The sequence below is a fragment of the Mastigoproctus giganteus genome, chromosome 1 (assembly GCF_048544385.1).
Source record: "Mastigoproctus giganteus isolate SK-2022 chromosome 1, ASM4854438v1, whole genome shotgun sequence".
Lineage (NCBI taxonomy): Eukaryota > Metazoa > Arthropoda > Arachnida > Uropygi > Thelyphonidae > Mastigoproctus > Mastigoproctus giganteus.
Window position 1 is genome coordinate 85,883,024 of NC_143575.1, and position 20,985 is coordinate 85,904,008.

General features: G+C 35.5%; 1 protein-coding gene across 2 annotated transcripts in view; it reads right to left on the reverse strand.

The window, feature by feature from the left end:
• The window catches only part of LOC150090964 (testis-expressed protein 10-like), an 89,657-nt gene that overhangs the window by 25,536 nt on the left and 43,136 nt on the right, over positions 1-20,985 (reverse strand). For both annotated transcript variants that reach the window (XM_090380889.1, XM_090380886.1), the window contains one exon: positions 3,639-3,793. In XM_090380889.1, the coding sequence (XP_090237015.1) occupies positions 3,639-3,793 (155 nt within the window). The remainder of the gene's footprint in view (positions 1-3,638; positions 3,794-20,985) is intronic.

Here is a 20,985-nt window from a genome sequence, read left to right on the forward strand (position 1 = left end):
TTAGAAAAATCCATTTTTATATTAAAAACACATTTTTAATTATTTTTTGAAAATAAAACATCCTCTGCAGCACTTTTGACATTTTATCACTTTCTTGTCCAAATAGTTTTGAATATTGTCTCCCTTATCATCTTGACTGACAAGAAGTGAAATGTCAACTGAGAAACCTGCATGCTTCAAAATATGAATACCAGCCACACTTCCATGATGCAAAGCCAAATAATTGAAGGCACTGCTATAAAACAAAGAGCACATGCTTCAATAAATGGATGCAAGAAATGCTGCTAATTTTATATTGGTGTGTTTATTTTTTATCATATGCATATAATCATTCAGAAGAGGCTTAACCTAATCCTGCATTTTCCTCTTGGCGCAATAACTAACAGAGATTTCTGGAATTTAATGAAGAAATCAAAGAAAACATTTTTTGATTTTTTTCCTTTGATTTGTTGAAAAGGTATTGCGAATTTCATCTGTGTGGACTGAGTAGAAGAAACCATAAGGATCTTAAAGACCATTGAGGGGTTAATAGTGAAGGGTTAATAAAACACTTAAGCTTTAGACTAGTCCTTCATGTATCTTGGTGTGATCCTGAACACTGAGATGCATCTAACTGCATTCAGTGATTTACATTACATTACATCACTTTTAGAAATGGTTTAATAACTACAATTCGAATATTTCTTTCTACTTGTCTGCATGCTCCTGCTAATATTTAAAAGGTTAGATTTTAATTTCATTTATTGAAAACCATGTTTAAAACATCCAGCAACAATTAAGAGTACCTAATTCACACAACTGTTCACAATTCACACTGCACCCACTATTCATTTTATATTTGTATGTGTCTTCAAGCCTCAAATGAGGCTTGAAGACACGCACAAATATAAACATATACAAATATTTGTTTCTCCCCAGCTTTAGACCATGACCAAGTAAAGCAAATAAAATACAGTTGAACTTCCCTATAATGAATTCGATAAATTCAATGAAAAAAATTCATTATACAGAGAATATCTTTTTTATTAGAAATTGTTATCTAATTAGAAAATGAAAATGAATCTACATTTATTTTTAATGTATTTTATTTCAAAAACACTTATTTAAATTATGTTTACACAATTTTCGCCGGTATGTATCACAAATTAAAAAAATCTGTAATTTTCGTTTGCACAGTATAATTAAAAAATGTCTGATTCTCAAAGAAAACCTCGTTTGTTCAGAGCATTAAAAACATTATCAGGAACATTTTCACAAAACTGCAGATCCATACGTGAATCATTTCTTCACAAGTTGGCTTTTCTACGGGTGGTTTTTATGCGTCTTCAGCGTCATCGTTAATTTCTTCGTGATCATGGTCACGTCTAACACTGTTCAGCTGTATTTCATCTTCATTTGGATGTTCTGTTGTAGTCAGATCTTGATCTACATAAACATAACTATCCAGTGTTATTTCATTTTCAATGTTTCCGGACAATTCTAATAATGTCCAAAAGTTTTTCAGTTGTGAAAGGGGCAATTCATCTTGTTCGTCCAGTTGTTGTTTGACTTCTGTATTCAATGCAAATCCTGCTTTCGAAAAACAATTTTGAATAGGGTATTCAGTGAACATCGTTTGTCCAAACTTTTGCCAGTTCAGAGATGCAATCTCTAAGGTTAATTGTAACCTCCAAGTTTCTATTTTCTGATAACGCATTGAAAATCTTCATTATTATTCTCTTTCGATAATGAAATTTAAAATTTTTAATAATGCCTTGGTCCATCGGCTGGAGTTTTGACGTCACGTTTGTTGGTAAAAACAACAACTTCACACTTTTAAGTTTGGCAGAAATACTGGCAGGATGTGCCGGACAGTTGTCAGTTACCAACATGATTTTCCTTTTTTCTTTTGTTATACACTTGTCTAGTTTTAATATCCATTCTTCAAAAATATCACTTGTCATCCATGCTTTTTTATTAAAGGTGTAGTCAACTTCCAAAGATTTTGTGCCTCTAAAACATCTTGGGTTTTTTTGATTTTCCGATGACTAAAAGTCTTAATTTTTCACTTCCTGTCATATTTGCTCCAACTAGCACAGTGATTCTTTCTTTGCTTTCCGCCAAAACATTTATCATCCTTAAAAGCAAGTGTTCAATTCGGTAAACATTTAAAGAATAAACCTATTTCATCAGAAAAAACATCCTTAGGTTTATATTTTTCCAAAATCTTCTTTAAGGTGTTGTTCCTCCAACTGTTGCAATCTTCTTCACTTACATTAACACTTTCTCCACAAATAACCTTTTACACAATTCTGTGGTGCTTCTTAAATTTATCTAACCACCCAGTGCTCGAATTAAATTCTGTATGTCCAAGGGACTGTGCAAATTTCAGAGCTTGTTGCTTAATTATTGGGCCCTATGTTGGTATATCTTTTCACATATCATTTGCACCCATTTTAGAACAGCTTTATCAACATCTTCGTATATACACAACTTAATTTGCTTCTTGTCTGCTCCTCCTTCAATTGCATTTAAAATTGATTCTCGATTTTTTAAAATTGTAGATAAACTGCTTGCAGGTATGCCATATTTCGCCGAAATATCTTTTTTCTTAAAACCCTGGTCAATATCATGAAGAATCTTTGCTTTATCATTAATACTTAAACACTTTCTCTTTGAAATTGTTTCCGCAACTGTAAAAATTACTCTACTGCAGCTCTTGCCGATACGTACACTGCAAACTTCGCTGCACTGGCCATATAGTGAATTGTTAGTATCGCCTACTCAATGAGGTTCGCTTGCCAATTCAACAGTATCACGTGACCTTTCCTATCAATCACTTTGAAGAAATATACGACTGAATTTCTTTTATTCTGCTTTCATTCATATATACACGAAAGAAAATTTATGGTTAGTGTATGCTGTATGTTACTTTTCAGAAAAAAAAATACAAGAGCATATACCTATGTAATTGATGACAAATTGTTCTAAGAGAACGAAATTAAAAAAAAAAAAAAAAAAAAAAAATTCACGAAACCATTTACTGGAAGTCCAGTTAGATGAGAACCAACATATCATATAATGATTGACAGGAAGGTCATGTGGTACAGTTGAAGTGAGAAGCAAATGTCACTCAGTAGGCGTTACTAAAAACTGACTATGGTAGCATTCTATGTATTGCCGCCGCAGCATGCTAAAGGTTTACCGCAGCGAATTTCGTTTTCCCCTTAGCCAACATCAATTTACAAATCTACCCTATTTATTGTAAAGTTTATGACCACTTTTAAGAAACCCATTTGGTTTTATTACTGTAACAAAAATGATACAAAGACCCTCCTACGGGAGTCAATGGCCACAAGTGTTCACTAAAAGGATGATTAATTCCAGATGCTGATGCGTAATTTTGGAGAGAAGGAGGCAGTATATCTGAGCGGTTGTTTAGCAGTAAATGCTTGAAAATCTTCATAAATGCTTTTGCTAATTTTTTTAAAAATTCGTTATGGAGAGACTAAAACTTTGCTATATGGGATTAATTTTATATGTAATTTCGTTTCAAGATGCAATGTTTTGTGAAAAAATTCATAATATAGAGAAATTCGTTAAATAGAAGTTCCACTGTATTTACTTCTAAATTTAATCTGTATCCAATATCTTCATACCTCTGATACATGAAGGTGATGGTTCCATGTCTGTGGATCAGTTGGTAAAACAGCAAAAGGAGAAAGATCAGAGAAAAGACATGTCCTAAGAGAAACCCAAGCTTGGTTGCTAATGTAGTCATTGTACAGCTTTTCACCTTCATGTCTAAACATTCCTACAAGAATTAATAATTCAGTATATTTTCAGAATATTATTATATGGACACTATTATACATAAATATGTGTAATGTAGATTATTATAAATAATAAATCATTTTTAAAATATTAAGTTCATTATACCACTAAACGGGCAAGTTAGTGCAACTGCATCATATTAGTACATAGTGAACCACTGAACTAGGTGAAATTGCATCGTTTTTGTTATATCTCATATTGTGAATGCCTTCACAACGAGTTTCCCTGATATTGCACTACCTCAAATAAGCAATGCTTCACTAGTGGAGAAGACTAATGTTACTTTATATACATAATGTAATGTACATTATGTATATAAAGTAACATTAGTCTTCTCCACTAGTGAAGCATTGCTTATTTGTGATATCAGTTGCCCTGATATCGCAAATAAGCATTGCTTATTTGCGATATCAGGGCAACTCGTTGTGAAGGCATTCACAATATGAGATATAACAAAAACGATGCAATTTCACCTACTTCGGTGGTGCACTATGTACTAATATGATGCAACTGCACTAACTTGTCCGTTTAGTGAAGCTTTCCGTAGTTTAGGCACTAGCCCAAAAATCTTCTTAGTTCACTACACCAATATTTAAAAATTATTGCTTCCACAATTTTTTAAACAGTTTTATTACCTTAATTATTTTATTTATCTTTATTTCATATATAATCACACCTATTTTTTAAAAATGTTCTACAAAAATTATCATTCAACATATACAGTAAACCCTCGATTTAACGGACCGGACAAATAATAATACAGTAATGTACATATTAATCTCAACCATATTTTTTTTAGGTTATACAAAACTTCAGTGTTATTAATTAAAAATTAATAATAATTACCTATTTCCATTATTGTTTTGATAATCAAAGAAACCACACACTCTTAAAGACATTATGAATCAGTTGCCTGTTATTTACACCAGCTCAAACAATGCATGGTTTACTTCAGAGATTTTTTCTGACTGGTTCTTCAACCACTTTGTCCCTAATGTGAGGCACTTCCAGACAGATGTTCTGAAAATTTCCCCCAATAATGTAAAGGTATTGTTGCTTCTTCACAATGCCCCTGCTCATCTTAGTTAGTTAGTAAGGATGGCAGAATTAGTCTTTTTTTGCTCCTAACACAACTTCAGTTATTCAGCCAATGGACCAGGGAATAATTGCAGCCTGCAAGAGGCTGTATAAGAACTTTTTGGAAGAAGTAATGGTTGTGTTGGAGGATGAAGAAAAGAGGAGCCAGGACACTTCAGAATCTACGAGCCAACAACATTACGTCTGCGCTCTTTAACTTTGTAGCTGCTTGGAAAGAGATGAAGACTACAACTTTGGCAAATGATTGGAAGAAGTTGTACAATATTGAACCAGATTTGGATTTGAGGCAAATGACTTTCAGCGCACCCTTGTAAATGCTGGCAACCAGGAAACAACTGAAGATGATGTTCTGAAATGGCTTGAAAATGATGAAGGTGATCATGGCTACCAAGTCCTCACTGAAGAAGAAATTGTGGACTAGGTTCAATATGGCAAGGCAGGGGAAGAAGAAGACATCGAGGAAAAGCAAATTACACCAGCACAGCCTACACTGTCTGAAATGAGAAATCTCATGGACATCACCATCCACTACATAGGGACATCTTCTGACCCTGAAATTGTCCCTTACTATGAACATTTTCGGCAGTTCGGGGTGATCATTATTAAGAAACATCAGAGTGGCAAACAACTGAAGCCGGATGCTTTCTTTAAGCAAACTTCACCGACTCCCACTCCTATTTCACCTCAAACTGCTTGTACATCTCAACTGTCTAAAAGCAAACAGATGACACCAGTGCCTCCATTTGTGAACATTTCAGAAGAATCTGAAGCTGAGGATTCCCCTTCACCTCTACCTTCAGATACTGAATAACAACTACTGTACTACTACCACTATGGTCACGGCAAAATATTCTTCAACTACACTGTCAAAAAGGTGAGCAAATATTACATATTCTTCATTATAATTTAATAATTTTATATTGTACAGTACTGTACATTGTATTAAAGCTTTTTTTTTTTTTTTTTTTTTTTTTTTTACATTAAGAACAATAAAAAATGCCCCCCCCCAGGTTACATTCGATTTAACAGACTTTCGGCATTAACGGACACCCCTTCTCCCCTATTAGTCCGTTAAATCGAGGGTTACTGTATAAGAATTTGAGCTTTATGAGCATTTATAACCATTTCAGAACATCTTAAAATTTGATCATATAGAGTTTAAATGATGAAGTAAAATTTCTTAAATTTAAATTAAAGTAAGTTTACTTTCACGCATCTAGCTGCAGGGACATATAGGCACTGGTTTTATAGGAGGTTATAATTCTGTGTGATTCAAATATTACAGTGTCATCATCATCTGTGTGTGATGATGATGGCACTGTAATATATGCAAGTACTAATAATATTAACATAAACAATACAAGATTTCACATTATAATTTTGAGGTGACACAGAGAAAGCTGACTAGGACTCAATGTGAAAGAGTGGAATATTGTCCAGCCATGGTATGAGAGACTATATGGCCCAAGCCTTCTCAATGATCTCCAGCCTAGAAAGATTGCGCAATCATGGGTTCAAATTTATCTGAGCACAGTTTGCACTTGTTGAGAGAAAGGACTGTTTTTGTAGCGATGGGATACACTCAAATTGAAGAGGTGCAAGAATAGCTGCTGATGCTATTTAGGTAGTTACAACTACACATTTTAAGAACAATACCATAAATCCTATAGACGAGAACTGCCAAGATAAGTGAAAGGAAAACAAACACAGGGTAAGTATGCTACAGACGAAATGAGTGTTATGAATAAAAGGACAATTTATACAAATGGAGTGGGACTTATTGGTAGGGCACTTTCATAGCAGCAGTATATTTCTTGATTGATTAAATGAGTGCTTCTTATATCAAGATATGTTATGCCACATAGGAGAAAAATACCGTTTACCTCATTTTTATGAAGGATTCCTGTGATACTGAAAACTTGCATAAGGAGCTATTAATAGGTAGTATCATCATGTATTAAATGTGTCCTATAATGTAGGATACATTTAAAGAGATAACTGTTGTCAAGAGTAAAAGGTTTTAATTTTCACAAAGGAAATTATGATGACCTTGTGTATTAATTGAATTCTTTTCAGTGGGAATAGATGGCAATTTGAATGAGCACAAGTGCTATAGGGAAACCATTCAAAGAAGTACATTTACTTCTTGAAATTAATTTGAAGCAACGCTGTCCCAGGCCCAGATCAAAGCAGATGAACAATGAGTTAAAGAAGTTATTAACAAAAGGGGACATTACACACTATAAGTATAAATTAATCTACTGTAAGTTACTTAGTAAGAAATGCTAATGATGAATTTGAAGAGGCATTGACAAAGCAAGTAAGGGTAACAATGAATTTTTTTCATACACATATGCTAGAAGGAAGGATCCATACTGGTATACTAGACAGACAAGTCTCGGTAAAATCAGTGATTACTCTAAATGGAAAGCTGATGAGAAAAATAAATTTTTTTTACATCTATTCCAACAAACTTTAGGCTTGACAGTACCATTACATAATTATTACATTTAAATAACAGACACTGGGAACTAGATGATTGTGTAATCACCAAAACTGTTGAATGTGAAAAACGCACAAGGAGGTGATGGGATTTATCCAGTGATATTAAGGGAAGCAGTCGGATAGATTTCCAGATCCCGCTCTATAATGTTTTTTTTTTTTTAAATGAAAACCCCAAACATAAGAGGTATTAGAACCTACAGTACTTAGTACCATCAGCTTTATCTTTTGCTGAAGTGGCAATAGAACCACCTAGTTTTGAGAGATGGTGGGAATAGAGATGGGCATAAGTTGCGGCCAATAGCTTTGGCAAGACACCAGAATGCTCAACTACCATTTGGACAAGAAGCAAGTTTTCTACTTTTAGTCTGTTCAAAATCTAGTTCGGACTGATTAATAACTGCTTTACAATTGTGAGCTTTGGTGAAGGCAGAAAATGAACTTGGAGATTTAGACACAAGCCAATTGCGATATGCAACATTCTTATCTTGAACAGCTTTTACACAATTTTGCAACCTTAGCACACTGCAGAATCATTCAGATTGAAATGGAATTATAGAAGAAACATTGCATGGGCTTGTTGAAGGGAAATCATGACTAACTAATCTGATAAGCTATTCTGAGGCTATTACAGAATATGAAGCACTGTAACAATACTTTAACAAACTTTAACATCAAGCTTGATGTTAAAGTTTGCTGATGATACAAAGGTTTGGAGGGTAGTAAGCAAGGAATGCATCTTCAACAAGACCTAGTTAAATTATTTATATGGCCTGAAAAATGGTCAGTTAAAGTATGATATTGTGAAATGTAAGTTTCTATATTTAGGCATCAGTAATCTCAGGCAATTATGGAGGGACCTTCATCCAGCAGTGAACTGGTTGAACAATAGTTGAAGAAGAATTTTGAATCCCAAGTTATCTTATTTGGAAACGAGGAACTTAAAAGCAGTCAACAATGAAAAAAGATCTAGGAGTTCAATCTGACATGAAGTTCTTTCAACTGCAAAGATAGATTGCTTAGAGCAGCACAGAGTATTTCATTTATGAGGTATGGGAATTTTTATAGCAGAGACAAAGAAGTAATTATTGCATTGTATTAAAGCCTAGGTTAGGTCACATCTTGAGCAATGTATGCAGACAAGATGGATCTGCTGGAAAAAGTGCAGCAAAGAGTAACAAGGTTAAATTACTGATATAAAGAAGTATTTCTATAGAGATTTTGGTTGTGTCAGATGCAAAATTTTGAGACCAGATATTCGTAAGAAATCACCTTGATTGAGGTATGAAAGGCTTTAGTAAATTAAATTTATCTTTCAAAAGGGGCAGCACAAATTGGAGTACTTAAGGAAGGATAGTTGTAGACTTTGTGTATGTGTGTGTGTGTAAAAAATTCTTTTTTAGATCAATGGTTCTAAAACCACTATCTGGATGGGGCGAGGGGAATACAACCTTTCATGATTCAAGACAATGCGGATTTAAACAAGCAGGTTTTATTTTTTTACAATTAAAAAAGTTTTTTTTTTCCCTTTGAAATTTTTGATTTTTATGTAATCTTAAGTTTGACAATAATCTTGCTCTGATTATAAAGTAAAAATAGAAAATTAATTCATATTTAAGAGCACTCATGTAAACAATTCTCCAATTTTATAAAGCTTTTAAATTCCTTGAATAAATTCACTTTCAAAAGGGTTAAGGCTGATTATAGATGAACCTGGTTTCCTTGCACTGATTTGCCTTTATTAATACTGAAGTTGTACAAAAACTGTTAAGGAAAAAGTTTTATAAAGTATGGCTTAATTTTGAAGATCAAGAGGTTTCTGGTGCATAAACTACTTTAACAGAGAATGCCAGTTTCTATGATCCACTAATCCATACAGTTTTCAAGTTTGTTCCTGAACCAATTAGCAGTTGTGTGGGCTAAAATCCTGAATTAATTGCAGGAGGGAACTGCCCGATACTGGTTAACTAAGCTTAAGTGAAAAGGCTGTCAAATTCCAGTTTCTGGGAGGATTTGAAACAAGGCCTCTCCAAATGAGTTACAAGTAACAAACCATCACCAAGGGCTTGAAGATGGACCAGCAATAAGTTTGCACCATCCTACTGATAATAAGCCAAATGTGCTTTATTCCTGTAACTGTCTTGTTTCATTCTGAGTAACTGGCCGCTCCATTCTGAGTCATTTTTTCAGAGTAGGACCATCATAATTATTATTTTTCTGAAATCTTTGAACCATTGTTTTTTTTTTTTTTTTCTAATCTGTTTATCACTGTAATGAAAGGTTTGCTAATGGATGACAACTACCAATGTTTCATGTGGTTTGGTTGGATTTGAGAAGGTCCTTATTTACAGGGGGGGGGGGGCATCTAGGAAATTCAAGGCATACAAGTACATATGATAATATCCTCTTAACTGATCTCCAATCTGCATTACTATTCTTATAAATAACCTGGCACTAAAAGGTAATTTCTTTAAAGAAAATTATTACTGCTGTTTATTCATAAAGAAATCAACAGCTTTGAAAGTATCTTTTAAGAAGGTAGATAGGAAGTAAATTAGCATAAACTCGGTTAAATGTAAATCAGAATGTGAAATTCTAATTGGTAAATAAATAAAAAATTATTTAGATGGCATCGGTAATCTCAGGCAATTATGGAGGGATATGGGGGGGGGACCTTCATCCAACAGTGAACTGGTTGAACAATAGTTGAAGGAGAATTTTGAATCCCAAGTTATCTTATTTGGAAACAAGGAACTTAAAAGCAGTCAACAATGAAAAAAAGTCTAGGAGTTCAATATGACATGAAGTTCTTTCAACTGCAAATATAGATTGCTTAGAGCAGCACAGAATATTTCATTTATGAGGTATGGGAATTTAAAAAAACAGTATCACAGTTTCAATCCTAATTACAGTTGTTTTAATTTTAGTATGGTAAGCATGGCATCTCCCTGCTACAGTTCAGAACAGCTCATAATAGTTCCTTCTTTCAAAGAGTCTGTTTTCTTTTATGGCTTGGGTCATTGGGAACAAGATTAACTCGGTGCAGGAGAAGTTTTTTACAGCTCCAGCTAATAGAGACGTTTTCTTAAATTTTTACCATTTTATTGACTAAATTGGCATATTAATTTATTTTCTAGAAGTACCTTTATATTCCTAGTTACAATACTTAGTTTATTTTGAACTTAGACATTTTGTGAGTGTAGCCGAGTGGTCAGGAGCGGTGGTGCAGTAGCACATGCTCTTTGAGTAGATCGGGGTTCAAGCCCCTGACTGCTAAATACAGTCGATCTGCCAACCCACACTGGACCAGCGTGGCATGAATTGTTGAGGAGGCTTCATCCTGCAGTGGGTTGATAATGGCTGCAGTTTACCTTTTACTTAGTATTGGTAAAACGTGTACTGTTCGAAACTTGCCACCGTTGTGTAGTATCAATATGAAATAGCATTATGTATATCTTGAAGTTGATAGCATAAGGTATAACATAAAACTAGATAGCGTAATACGTAGCACTGTAGTAGGAATCTGTTAGCTTAGTATAGTATTGGCAATTAATCAATTAATTGAATTTAAATGGAAATCATGCCCCAGTATACAGAGGCACCATTGCAAACCAACGTTCGCGAAATATCTAAAGTGCTGTGGTTCGCGGGAGAACTGAAGGGGACAATTCTCCAACACATCACAGTCTAAAAAAATGTGCAAAATGCGACACATTTGTGGATGTCTCTCGAACTCAGTGATCTAGCCATGGAGGATGTCTTTGTGTGTACTAGGTGCAGAGAATGTGAAGAAATTAGACACTAACTCAGCGGTCTGATGGGCATCTACGAGAGCTTGAAGAGTCGGGTGGATGCCCTCGAAGGAATTAAAATGGGGGCCCGTCGAGCTGTCAGCTGCCCACTCAATGCCAGAGCTCACTCTTACGCACCAGGCAATACAGCAGCAACCTTCAGGGCAGAATGCGCAGTTCCCACAGGAGCTAGTTATTGTTGGTGACTCAATTGTCAGGGAAATATATTGTGCAAAAAGGATAAGTGGAATAGGACCAGGGTATGTCTTCCAGGAGCAAAAGTTGATGACATTGTAGAGCAGATATCATCTTTTAAGGGCACAAAAGGTGATATCGTTGTATACGTTGGCACTAATGACATTAAGTGTAGGCGATCTGTGGATTTATTTAGCAAGTACAGGTCAATTTTGAAAAAAGTCGCAAGTTAGGGTTAAATTTGAAAGTGTCTGCAATCCTGCCCAGACATGATAGTAGGGAGTATATGATGAGAGCCTTGTCAATCAATTCGGCCCTGGAGAGATTGCGCAAGGCTCGTGGGGTAGAATTTTTCTCAGCATGGTCTGTGCTTGTTAACAGGAAAGACTGCTTCTACAGGGATTGCTTTCTAGGCTTCTGCTCATTCCAGTAGCTGCAGGCAGAGGTGGAAATAATTCTTGCACTGCTTGTCTGGAAAGCAAGTTGTTGGCAATTTCGGGAACTGCTGGGAGTCGTGAAACAAGTAAATACATGGGCTGTGTTAGAGCAACTAAGAGTAAGAACAGGTGCACGTACACCAATGCTAGAAGTACAGGAATACCCCGCAAAGCGCGGTTAATTCGTGCCAAAAAAATACCGCGCTAATCGAGGTATTATTAGTATGTATTTAATGTAATGCGTTCCGACAATTTGATAATATGGGTTGAGTGCAAAAATATATAGGTGTTTGTTTAATATAAATTGATGCACAAGAAGTTCTTGCGAAAAAAAGAAACTACAATGAAAAATACTAGTAAGTACAGTAGAAATGATTTTTATTGCAGTATGTAGATACCAAAAGATTATAAGTGAATATGTACTGTATTTTTATTTTGAAAAATAACTGATCAGCTTAGTTTGCACAGTTTTTTCTTCTTTTTATCTGCATACATCTGTTTATAACATCGAATGTCATTTTGCAATGCCTGCCTTACTTTCATAGCTCGTTCGATGTTTGGATCTAGAAGAACACTCGTCGCCATTACTTTCTTCTTTCCACTCATATTTCAAAAAATATGAGTGGAAAGAAGTATATTAAAATAATCTTTAATAAAAATACACAGCGAAAAAATTTTTATGCACAATCAACGACCTCACACCTCGGAATCTAGAGTGTTTACTAATGTATGAATGCTAGCAGAGTCTGTATATAATGGGAGTTTCGACAACAGTCAGAATGGCCTTGAATCCATAAAGCACTGGCCTACATGCTGGCATTATAATACATACATATATACATATCAAATGTATTGGTGCGTAATGCAGTTAATTTTTTTTCAATTTGTAACCCGCACTATAGCGAAACCCGCGTTGTTCGAAACCGCACTATGCGAGGTATTCCTGTATTGTAAATACATTTGATGAATTTGAAGTGCTGGTTAAGTCATTCAAAGCAGATATTGTTGGGATATCAGAGATGTGGTGTCACTCAGATATAAAGGATGCAGAATTGCAATTTGGGGAGTACAACGTGTACAGAAAGGATAGGAAAGGAGGGGGGGGTTATGCTGTTAGTTAAGAAACACATAAATATCTAAGGAAGTACATCCAGTTAACATAGATGGACAGTGCAATGTTGAGTCAGTTTGATATGACATAAGCACTGGGAAAGCAAAAATGAGGGTAGGAGTTTGTTACAGGCCTAATGACTCTGATGAGTACAATGAACAATTATACAGAAAAATAGAGTGGGCCAGTAAATCAGTGTCTTATAATGGGGGATTTTAACTTCCCAGATATAGACTGGAACTTGTAGGTTGGTCACTCACACACTAGCAAGGCTTTTGTAGACTTATTGGATGATTGTTTTCTACAGCAGCATATTAGAGAGGCAACAAGTGGGAGTAACACTACTGATCTCATTATTAGCAGCGATTTTTCATCCACTAAGAATTTACAGATAAAGGAACCACTAGGAGGCAGTGATCACAGTGTACTGATATGGGATTTACTCAAAGATGTAACTACCATCGGGCAAAGGGAAGGGCTTTTGCTTTCGTAAAGGTGACTACAGTGGTCTCAGAGATTTTTTAGTTTCTATACAGTGGGACCAACTGATGATGTTACGAACAGAAAATTCTAAATGGGAAGCATTCAAGGAAGTAATTTTTAAGCTACTAGGCTTTTTGTTCTAACTAAGAAATACTGCTCTAGGTTTAGGCCCAAATGGACTAATGATGAACTAACGAGACTCGTTTCAGAGAAGAAAAATGCATGGGATGCACAAGCTGGTCTATAATCAAATCACAAAGTCGATTAGGCAAGCGAAGGCAGATTATGAAAAATCTTTCGCAAAGGATGCAAAGAAAAACAGCAAAGACCTCTTTATTTATATAAACTTTAAAAGGAAGGGGATCAATCAGATCGGTCCACTTGATATCAATGGTTTGACTGTAGATGATCATTCTCAGATAGCTGCAGAACTAAATGAGTATTTTGCATCTACATTCGCACATGAGGAGTTATTCAAGGAGGAGAGGGTCAGTGTTTATCAAACTTTAACAGGGAGTTGAATGATTTTGTAATAACTGAGGGCAAAGTGGAGGAGAAATTTTTGAAGTTAAACATAAGAAAGACACCTGGGGTAGATGGGATCTATCCAGTTATATTAAAGGAGGTGGCAAAGGAGGAAAGCAAACCCTTAGCCATAATTATAAGAGCATCCTTGGACTCGAGGAAAGTTTCCATGGACTGGCGATGTGTAAACGTATCTCCAAATGAACTGTAGCAGGGTAATTGTGCAGTCAGATATGAAGTTTTCTGAGCAGTGCAGACAGGCTGCTAGAGTATGTCATGGGGTCTTGTCAATGATATACAGGAATTTTGTGAGAAAGGATAAATAGGTGATTATCCCCTTGTATAAGGCAATGGTCAGACCACACCTTGAGTATACTGCATACAGGTCTGGAAGCCTCATTTTAGGAAGGTGTAGAGTTGCTAGAACAAGTACAGAGAAGGGCAACAAGACTGGTGAAGGGAACAAAGGGGTGCTCTTATGAAGAAAGGCTTAAGTTCTGCAAATTGCAGCTTCTGGAGACTAGGCACCTGTGAGGCTATTGTTGTTGTTATTTGATTTTTAGGGGCATTAGCAACTAAGGCCATATTGCTCCGAGATATGCGGGGGTCATTCCCTGACCTTTCCGCATGCTCCATATTTGGTGGTGACGGGCTCGAACCCCAGTCTAATCAGGAAGCGTGTGCTACGCACTGCTGCTCCTTCCCACCTGGCTACGGAGGCACCAAGCACCTGCGAGGCAATCTGGTTGAGGTGCATAAGGCCTTGAATGGATTGAGCAGGCTCAATTCTGATGGAATTCTTCCTCCTGATCAGATTACAAACCTGAGGGATCATAAATTCAAACTAATGAAAGACAGTTGTAGAATAGATGTGTGGAGGTTCGTCTTTAGCCAGCGGGTAGTTGATTGCTGGAATAAACATCCATCTGTTGTTGTTGTGGAAGTTGACAGCTTAAATAAATTGAAGGCAGAACTGGACAAACATTTGGAACGAATGGATCAGTGAAATGGAAAGGTTTTTTTTTTTTTTTTTACTTTTTGACTGATGTTGTATAAGCTTGCTTTCTTGCATCACATGCTTCTGCTAATGCTAATTTTAGTATGGTAAGCATGGTGTCTCCCTGCTACAGTTCAGAACAGCTCATAATAGTTTCTTCTTTTAAAGAGTCTGTTTTCTTTTAGCATAATATATTAGGGAATATCCTTATCCATGGCTGAATATACAACTAACTGCAACATAACAGAATGCCTGTTAACATCAACAGGTCCTGTTGTTATAGACTATCTGTAAATTACAGTTAAACTTCAATGCTTCTTGCCACATAAATATTGAGCAAAATTCTTGTATATTGGTTTTAAGCAATAATTATAAAAGATATCCAAGGCTAAGAGTGAAAAAAAAAAAAAAAAAAAAAAAAAAACCAAACAACAACAGATTTTGGTCAACAAGTTAATACAAAATATTTAAGTGTAGGAAATACAGATAATCTAAAAGATAATTTTTGAATTAGATATCACTACTAATAAAAAAAATATTACAGTACTACAAATAACAGAAATTTATTACCTAGAGAGTTCAGGAACACTTTTACTTCACCACTGTTTCAATTAAATAACTGAAATACTAATGAAATTACGAGCACACATTGCCTAGATATGTATGAGAGTATGTAACAATTTATTGTAATTGGCAGTTAGATATTTGGGCTTGAGAATGAGGCTATTATGAGCTGATGTGGCAGATGTAGGATCACCTTGCGGAAGTGAAGTTTGCAGTAAATATGGCCAAATTATAGTGAATGGGAAAAATTTCAGAGGTGGGGAAAAAACACCTACTATAAGGCTTATTGTAGGAAATAGAATAATGGAAGCAGATTATTGAATTTGCAAAGGAGGCTGTATAAATTACATTATTGCATCATGGTCAAGGAATCTCAAATACTGTAATGGTGCATCTTTATGGGCTAATCTGTTTCTTTTCCCTGGAGGTCTGCAGTAAGATTGGCATATCTAAGAAGACCTTAGATATGCCAATCTTATAAAAAGAATTCCATTCTTTTTATAAGATTGGCATATTTCTATCTGGAGACCCAGCTATACATGCTTTAGAATGCAGACTGGAGTGGGATTTTGATGTTACTGCTATACTGTTCACAGATCAGTCTAGAAGTCCTCAAGGAATCCTTTTTGATAATATGTTAGCTTTATAGCAGGTTCTCTTTCTCTCCCCCACTGCTCAAATTTGTTTGCAAAACAAAGTTTTTTCTATTCAGAATGATTCAGCCATATTTTGTTAATTTCCATAAAGGCAGCTGTCTCAGTTCTACATTTTTCATGATAGCACTAGACCAAGGGTTCCCAACCTTTTTTGCTTGTGGATCCCCTGAGTCCTAACTTTACGTATGTGGACCCCCATATACGCATATGTAATATTCCTAAATGAAATATTTATTTGTAGGCTAGTAAAAGCTAATAATTAAACAATTCCAATATAATATAAAAAATGTAAATTACAAATTTTGAAAATTTTAATTGATAAAACTGAAACATATTTTTACTTGTAATGACAGAAATAGTAAAAAAAATTAAAAAAAATACTATTTCAAGCAACATATATAAATTTATTCCTAAGGCTATTAAATAGGATCCCATTAAATAGGCCCTACTAATGAGATTCTTGTGGCTGATGTTTTGATATTAGCATTTCATTTTAATATCTGGCTCCAATTTTGTGAGAGTCAAATGAAGATCACCTTTAAATCAAGTCGATTACGATTTTTTGTTAACAACTGTGTTACATGACTAAAGCCAGATTCCACAAGATAAAATGATGGGAAAACAATGACATACATTTTAGCTTTCTCCAATAAAAGCGGATATTTACATGCAATGTCGCTATTCTTCCATACATCATGCTTTTCTTTTTTGAATAGACTTCGGACTGTCTCATCAGACCGCAATTCAACAAGTTCCTCTTGTAGTCAATTTCAACATCAGCAACATTTACCTCAAATGGAATCAGCACCCAATCTGGGATGTTCAGTTCTAGTAGGTCCTTGAACCGAACTTGCATGTCTTCATAATTTTTTTTTAAATGATCAACACAATCATCATCTTTTAAATCACTACTAACCAAAGCAAGGTTTGGAAACTGGTCAAACGCACGGCATGAGATATTAAGACTGTACAATTTGAGTTTTCCTAGGAATGCATTAATGGCTTCTTTGCTAGATATTAAATCACAATTATGTCCTTGCTGCAGCTTATTAAGAGAATTCAGTTTTTCAAACATATCTGAGAGGTAAAATATGTCTGTTTTCATGGCAACCAACTGTTTTCCAATCTCCTTTTCATTTAGAAATGATATAATACTGTCCCAAAGGACGACGAAGGCAATTAGACAACCATCGCACCTCTGTATGCAGTACAAGATGGTCAAATCCTTCTTCATTTTCATCACAAAATTTGCGAAATAGACGATCTTGAAGAGCATTAGCCTTAATGAGGTTGACAGCTTTTATTGCAAGAGTTAAGGCTTCATGAAGATGTCCACTCAATCTCTTCGCCACCAGATGTTGGCGGTGAATCACGCAATGTATGCAAAATACTTTTGGCAATGCATTTTTTAAATGAGTGATAAACCCTCTGTACCTACCGACCATGGAAGGAGCACCATCAGTAGCACAAGCCATTTAATTTTCGAGTGGAATATTTTTTTCTCTAAAATTCCTTAGATATTGTTTCACCTTTAGTATCTGTTTTGAGGAATCTTGCAAAAAGCATTTCCTCTCTGAGTTGATTATCATCCATACATCTTACATATGCCAATAAAAGTGCTTCATTGCCCATCAAAGTTGATTCATCGAGTTGCATTGCAAAATATTTCACTCGTAATTGAGCAATAAGTTGATTTTCTACATATTCAGACATTTCATCAATGCGTCTGGATATTGTGTTATTGCTTAAAGGAAGGTTATCGGTAATTTCAAGTGCATTTTTGTTTAACATTGTTGAAATTACAACTGATATCGAAGGCAAGATGACAGTTTCACCAATGCTATGTGGCCAGATTTTGCTATTATTTTGCTGATTTCATATGATGCTAATAAACCGCTATCTTTATTGCTTGCTTGTCTACTAAAAATATGATCCAATTTGTTTCTTCCTTGAAAATTGTCTCGTTGTTTTCGGAAATACTCCACTGATTTATTTTTCTTTTCGCTGTGCCTTGTCTCCAAATGGTGACGAAGCTTACTTGGCTTCATGCTATCATTAGACAGCACAGTCATACATATAAGACACATTGGTTTTGTGATATTCTCTGGTGATTCAATAAAACCATACGACAGATATTCAGTCAAATACTGTCTTGTTTTCTTCTTTGCATGAGCCTTGGGTAATCTGAAAACAATAATAATATTATTAACCTTAAATATATATATATTTTTTTTCTGTTTATACTCTGGCACGACAACCAAGTCAGTAGAGTTTACAATAAATTGTCAATACAAATATTTATCATGTTTAGTAGTCACGGGTTTGAACCCCAGTCCACTCAAGGAACGCATGCTATGCACTCTCGCTCCTCAAATCAAAACAATAGATTTCACCACGATGATGTCGATTACTCACTATAGAATGAAATGACTGCCTGTGGCTGACTGACTCTTTCTAGATTAGTCGGTGCTTAAATAATGTTTTCTTCTTCGAGAATTTTCTATGGAAAGAAATTTTTTTTCGCATCAACTAAAGAAGGTTCCAGAAAATACAAATATCTTCTAACTGCAATTTCTGGACTTTTCTATTACATTAGTTTATTTTATTATTATTTTTTTTATTTAACAAATTATTTTATTTATAATATTTTATCATGAACCCCTTAGCTCATATTATGGACAGCCAAAATACATTTTTTTTTTCTCTTTTGGACCACCTCAAAGCTTCTATGGAAACTAAGAAGAAACTTCATTAGAAACTAAGGCCATATTGGTCCATGTGGACTCCGGTTGGGAAACTCTGCACTAGACATTCTCAGTTCCAGGTATTCTGAGGTGTTCAGATGCGAAGTAGAAGTGTTCCTGAGCTCTCTAGGTAAGAATTTTTCATTATTTATAATATTGTACATTTCTATCATTGCTAGTAGTCATATCTAATTCTAAAATTATCTAAACGATTACCAACCTGTTAAAATATCTGTCTTTTCTATTCATAAAAACAATTCTTATGTATTTACCTACTTGATTAGAACATGTCTTTTCTTTCTTTCTTTTTTTTTTAACATTAACTGTTTAGAATATGCTCTCTTTCTCTCGGACATGTAAACAAATCCCAAAGCAGGTTCAAAACATTGTCATAACAGGAGAGACTGCTTCTACAGGGATGGGATACACTTAAATAGAAAGGGTGCAAGAATATTTGCTGATGCTATCGAGGCAGTGTTAGGTGGGTCGGAAAACTGCTAGCTTTTTTTTTTTTTTTGTTGTTGTTGTTGTTGTTTGGTTATCTAAGGAGCATTAGAAACTAAGGCCATATTGCTCCGGGATATGCAGTGGTCATTCCCTGACCTTTCCGCATCCTCCGTATTTGGTGGTGATGGGCTCGAACCCCGGTTTAATCAAGAAGCATGTGCTACGCACTGCTGCTCCTTCCCACCTGGCTACGGAGGCGCCAACTGCTAGCTTGGGGGGGGATACAAGGACTAATAGATTAACAGTAGCCACTGGCAGAGGTGAAAGTGATTCTTGCACTGCTTCTATTGGAATGAGCAACAGCCTGGAAAACAAGATGCAGGATATTTCAGAGACTGCTGGGAGTCATTGCGGTACAAGTAAACACATGGGTTGTGTTAGGGTAGCTAAGAATAGGAACAAGTGCATGCATACTTGCATGTACACCAATGCTAGGAGTTTGGTAAATAAATTTTATGAATTTGACGTACTGCTCAAAACATCAAAGGCAGATATTGTTGGGATATCAGAGACGTGGTGCCACACAGATATGTGTGTGGCACCTTGGATCGCAGAACTGGAATTTGGGGAGTACAATGTGTACAGAAAGGATAGACAGGATAGGAAGGGAGGAGGGGTTATGCTATTAGTTAAGAAACACATAAAATCCAAGGAAGTAAAGCCAGTCGACATCGCTGGACATTGCAGTGTTGATTCAGTTTGGTGTGACATAAGCATTGGGAGATCAAAATTGAGAGTAGGAGTGTGCTATAGGCCTAATGACTCTGATGAGTATAATAAGAAACTGCACAGGGAAATAGAGTGGGCCAGTAAATCAGAGAGTCTTATAATGGGGGATTTTAATTTCCCAGATATTGACTGGAATTTGTGGGTTGGTCACTCATACACTAGCAAGGCTTTTGTAGATTTGTTGGATGATTGTTTTCTAAATCAGCATGTTTGGGAGGCAACTAGAGGGAGTAATACTCTTGATATGATTATCAGTAGTGATTCTTCATGCATTAAGAATCTGCAGATGAAGAAACCACTAGATGGCAGTGATCACAGTGTGCTGAAGTGGGATTTACTCAAAGAGATAACTACTATCAGGGGTAAAGGGAAGAGTTTTTGCTTTCGTAAAGGCGACTACAATGGACTGAGACAGTATTTAAATTCTATACAGTGGGACCAACTGATGATGTTACCAACAGCAAATTCCAAATGGGAAGCATTCAAAGAACTTATCTTGGAAGCTACTAGGCTTTACATACCAACTAAGAAATACTGTTCAAGGTTTAGGCCTAAATGGATGTCAGATGAACTAATGAGACATATGGCAGAGAAGATAAATGCATGGGATACATATAAATTAATGGGTGACATGGAAGCCTATGATAGATATAAGCTGGTCTGTAAACAAGTCAAAAAGAAGATTAGGCAGGCAAAGGCAGATTATGAGAAATCCTTGGCAAAGGATGCAAAGAAAAACAGAAAAGAGTTCTTTACCTATGTAAACTCTAGAAGGAAAGGGATGAATCAGATTGGTCCACTGGATATTGATGCTTCAACAGTTGAGGATCCTG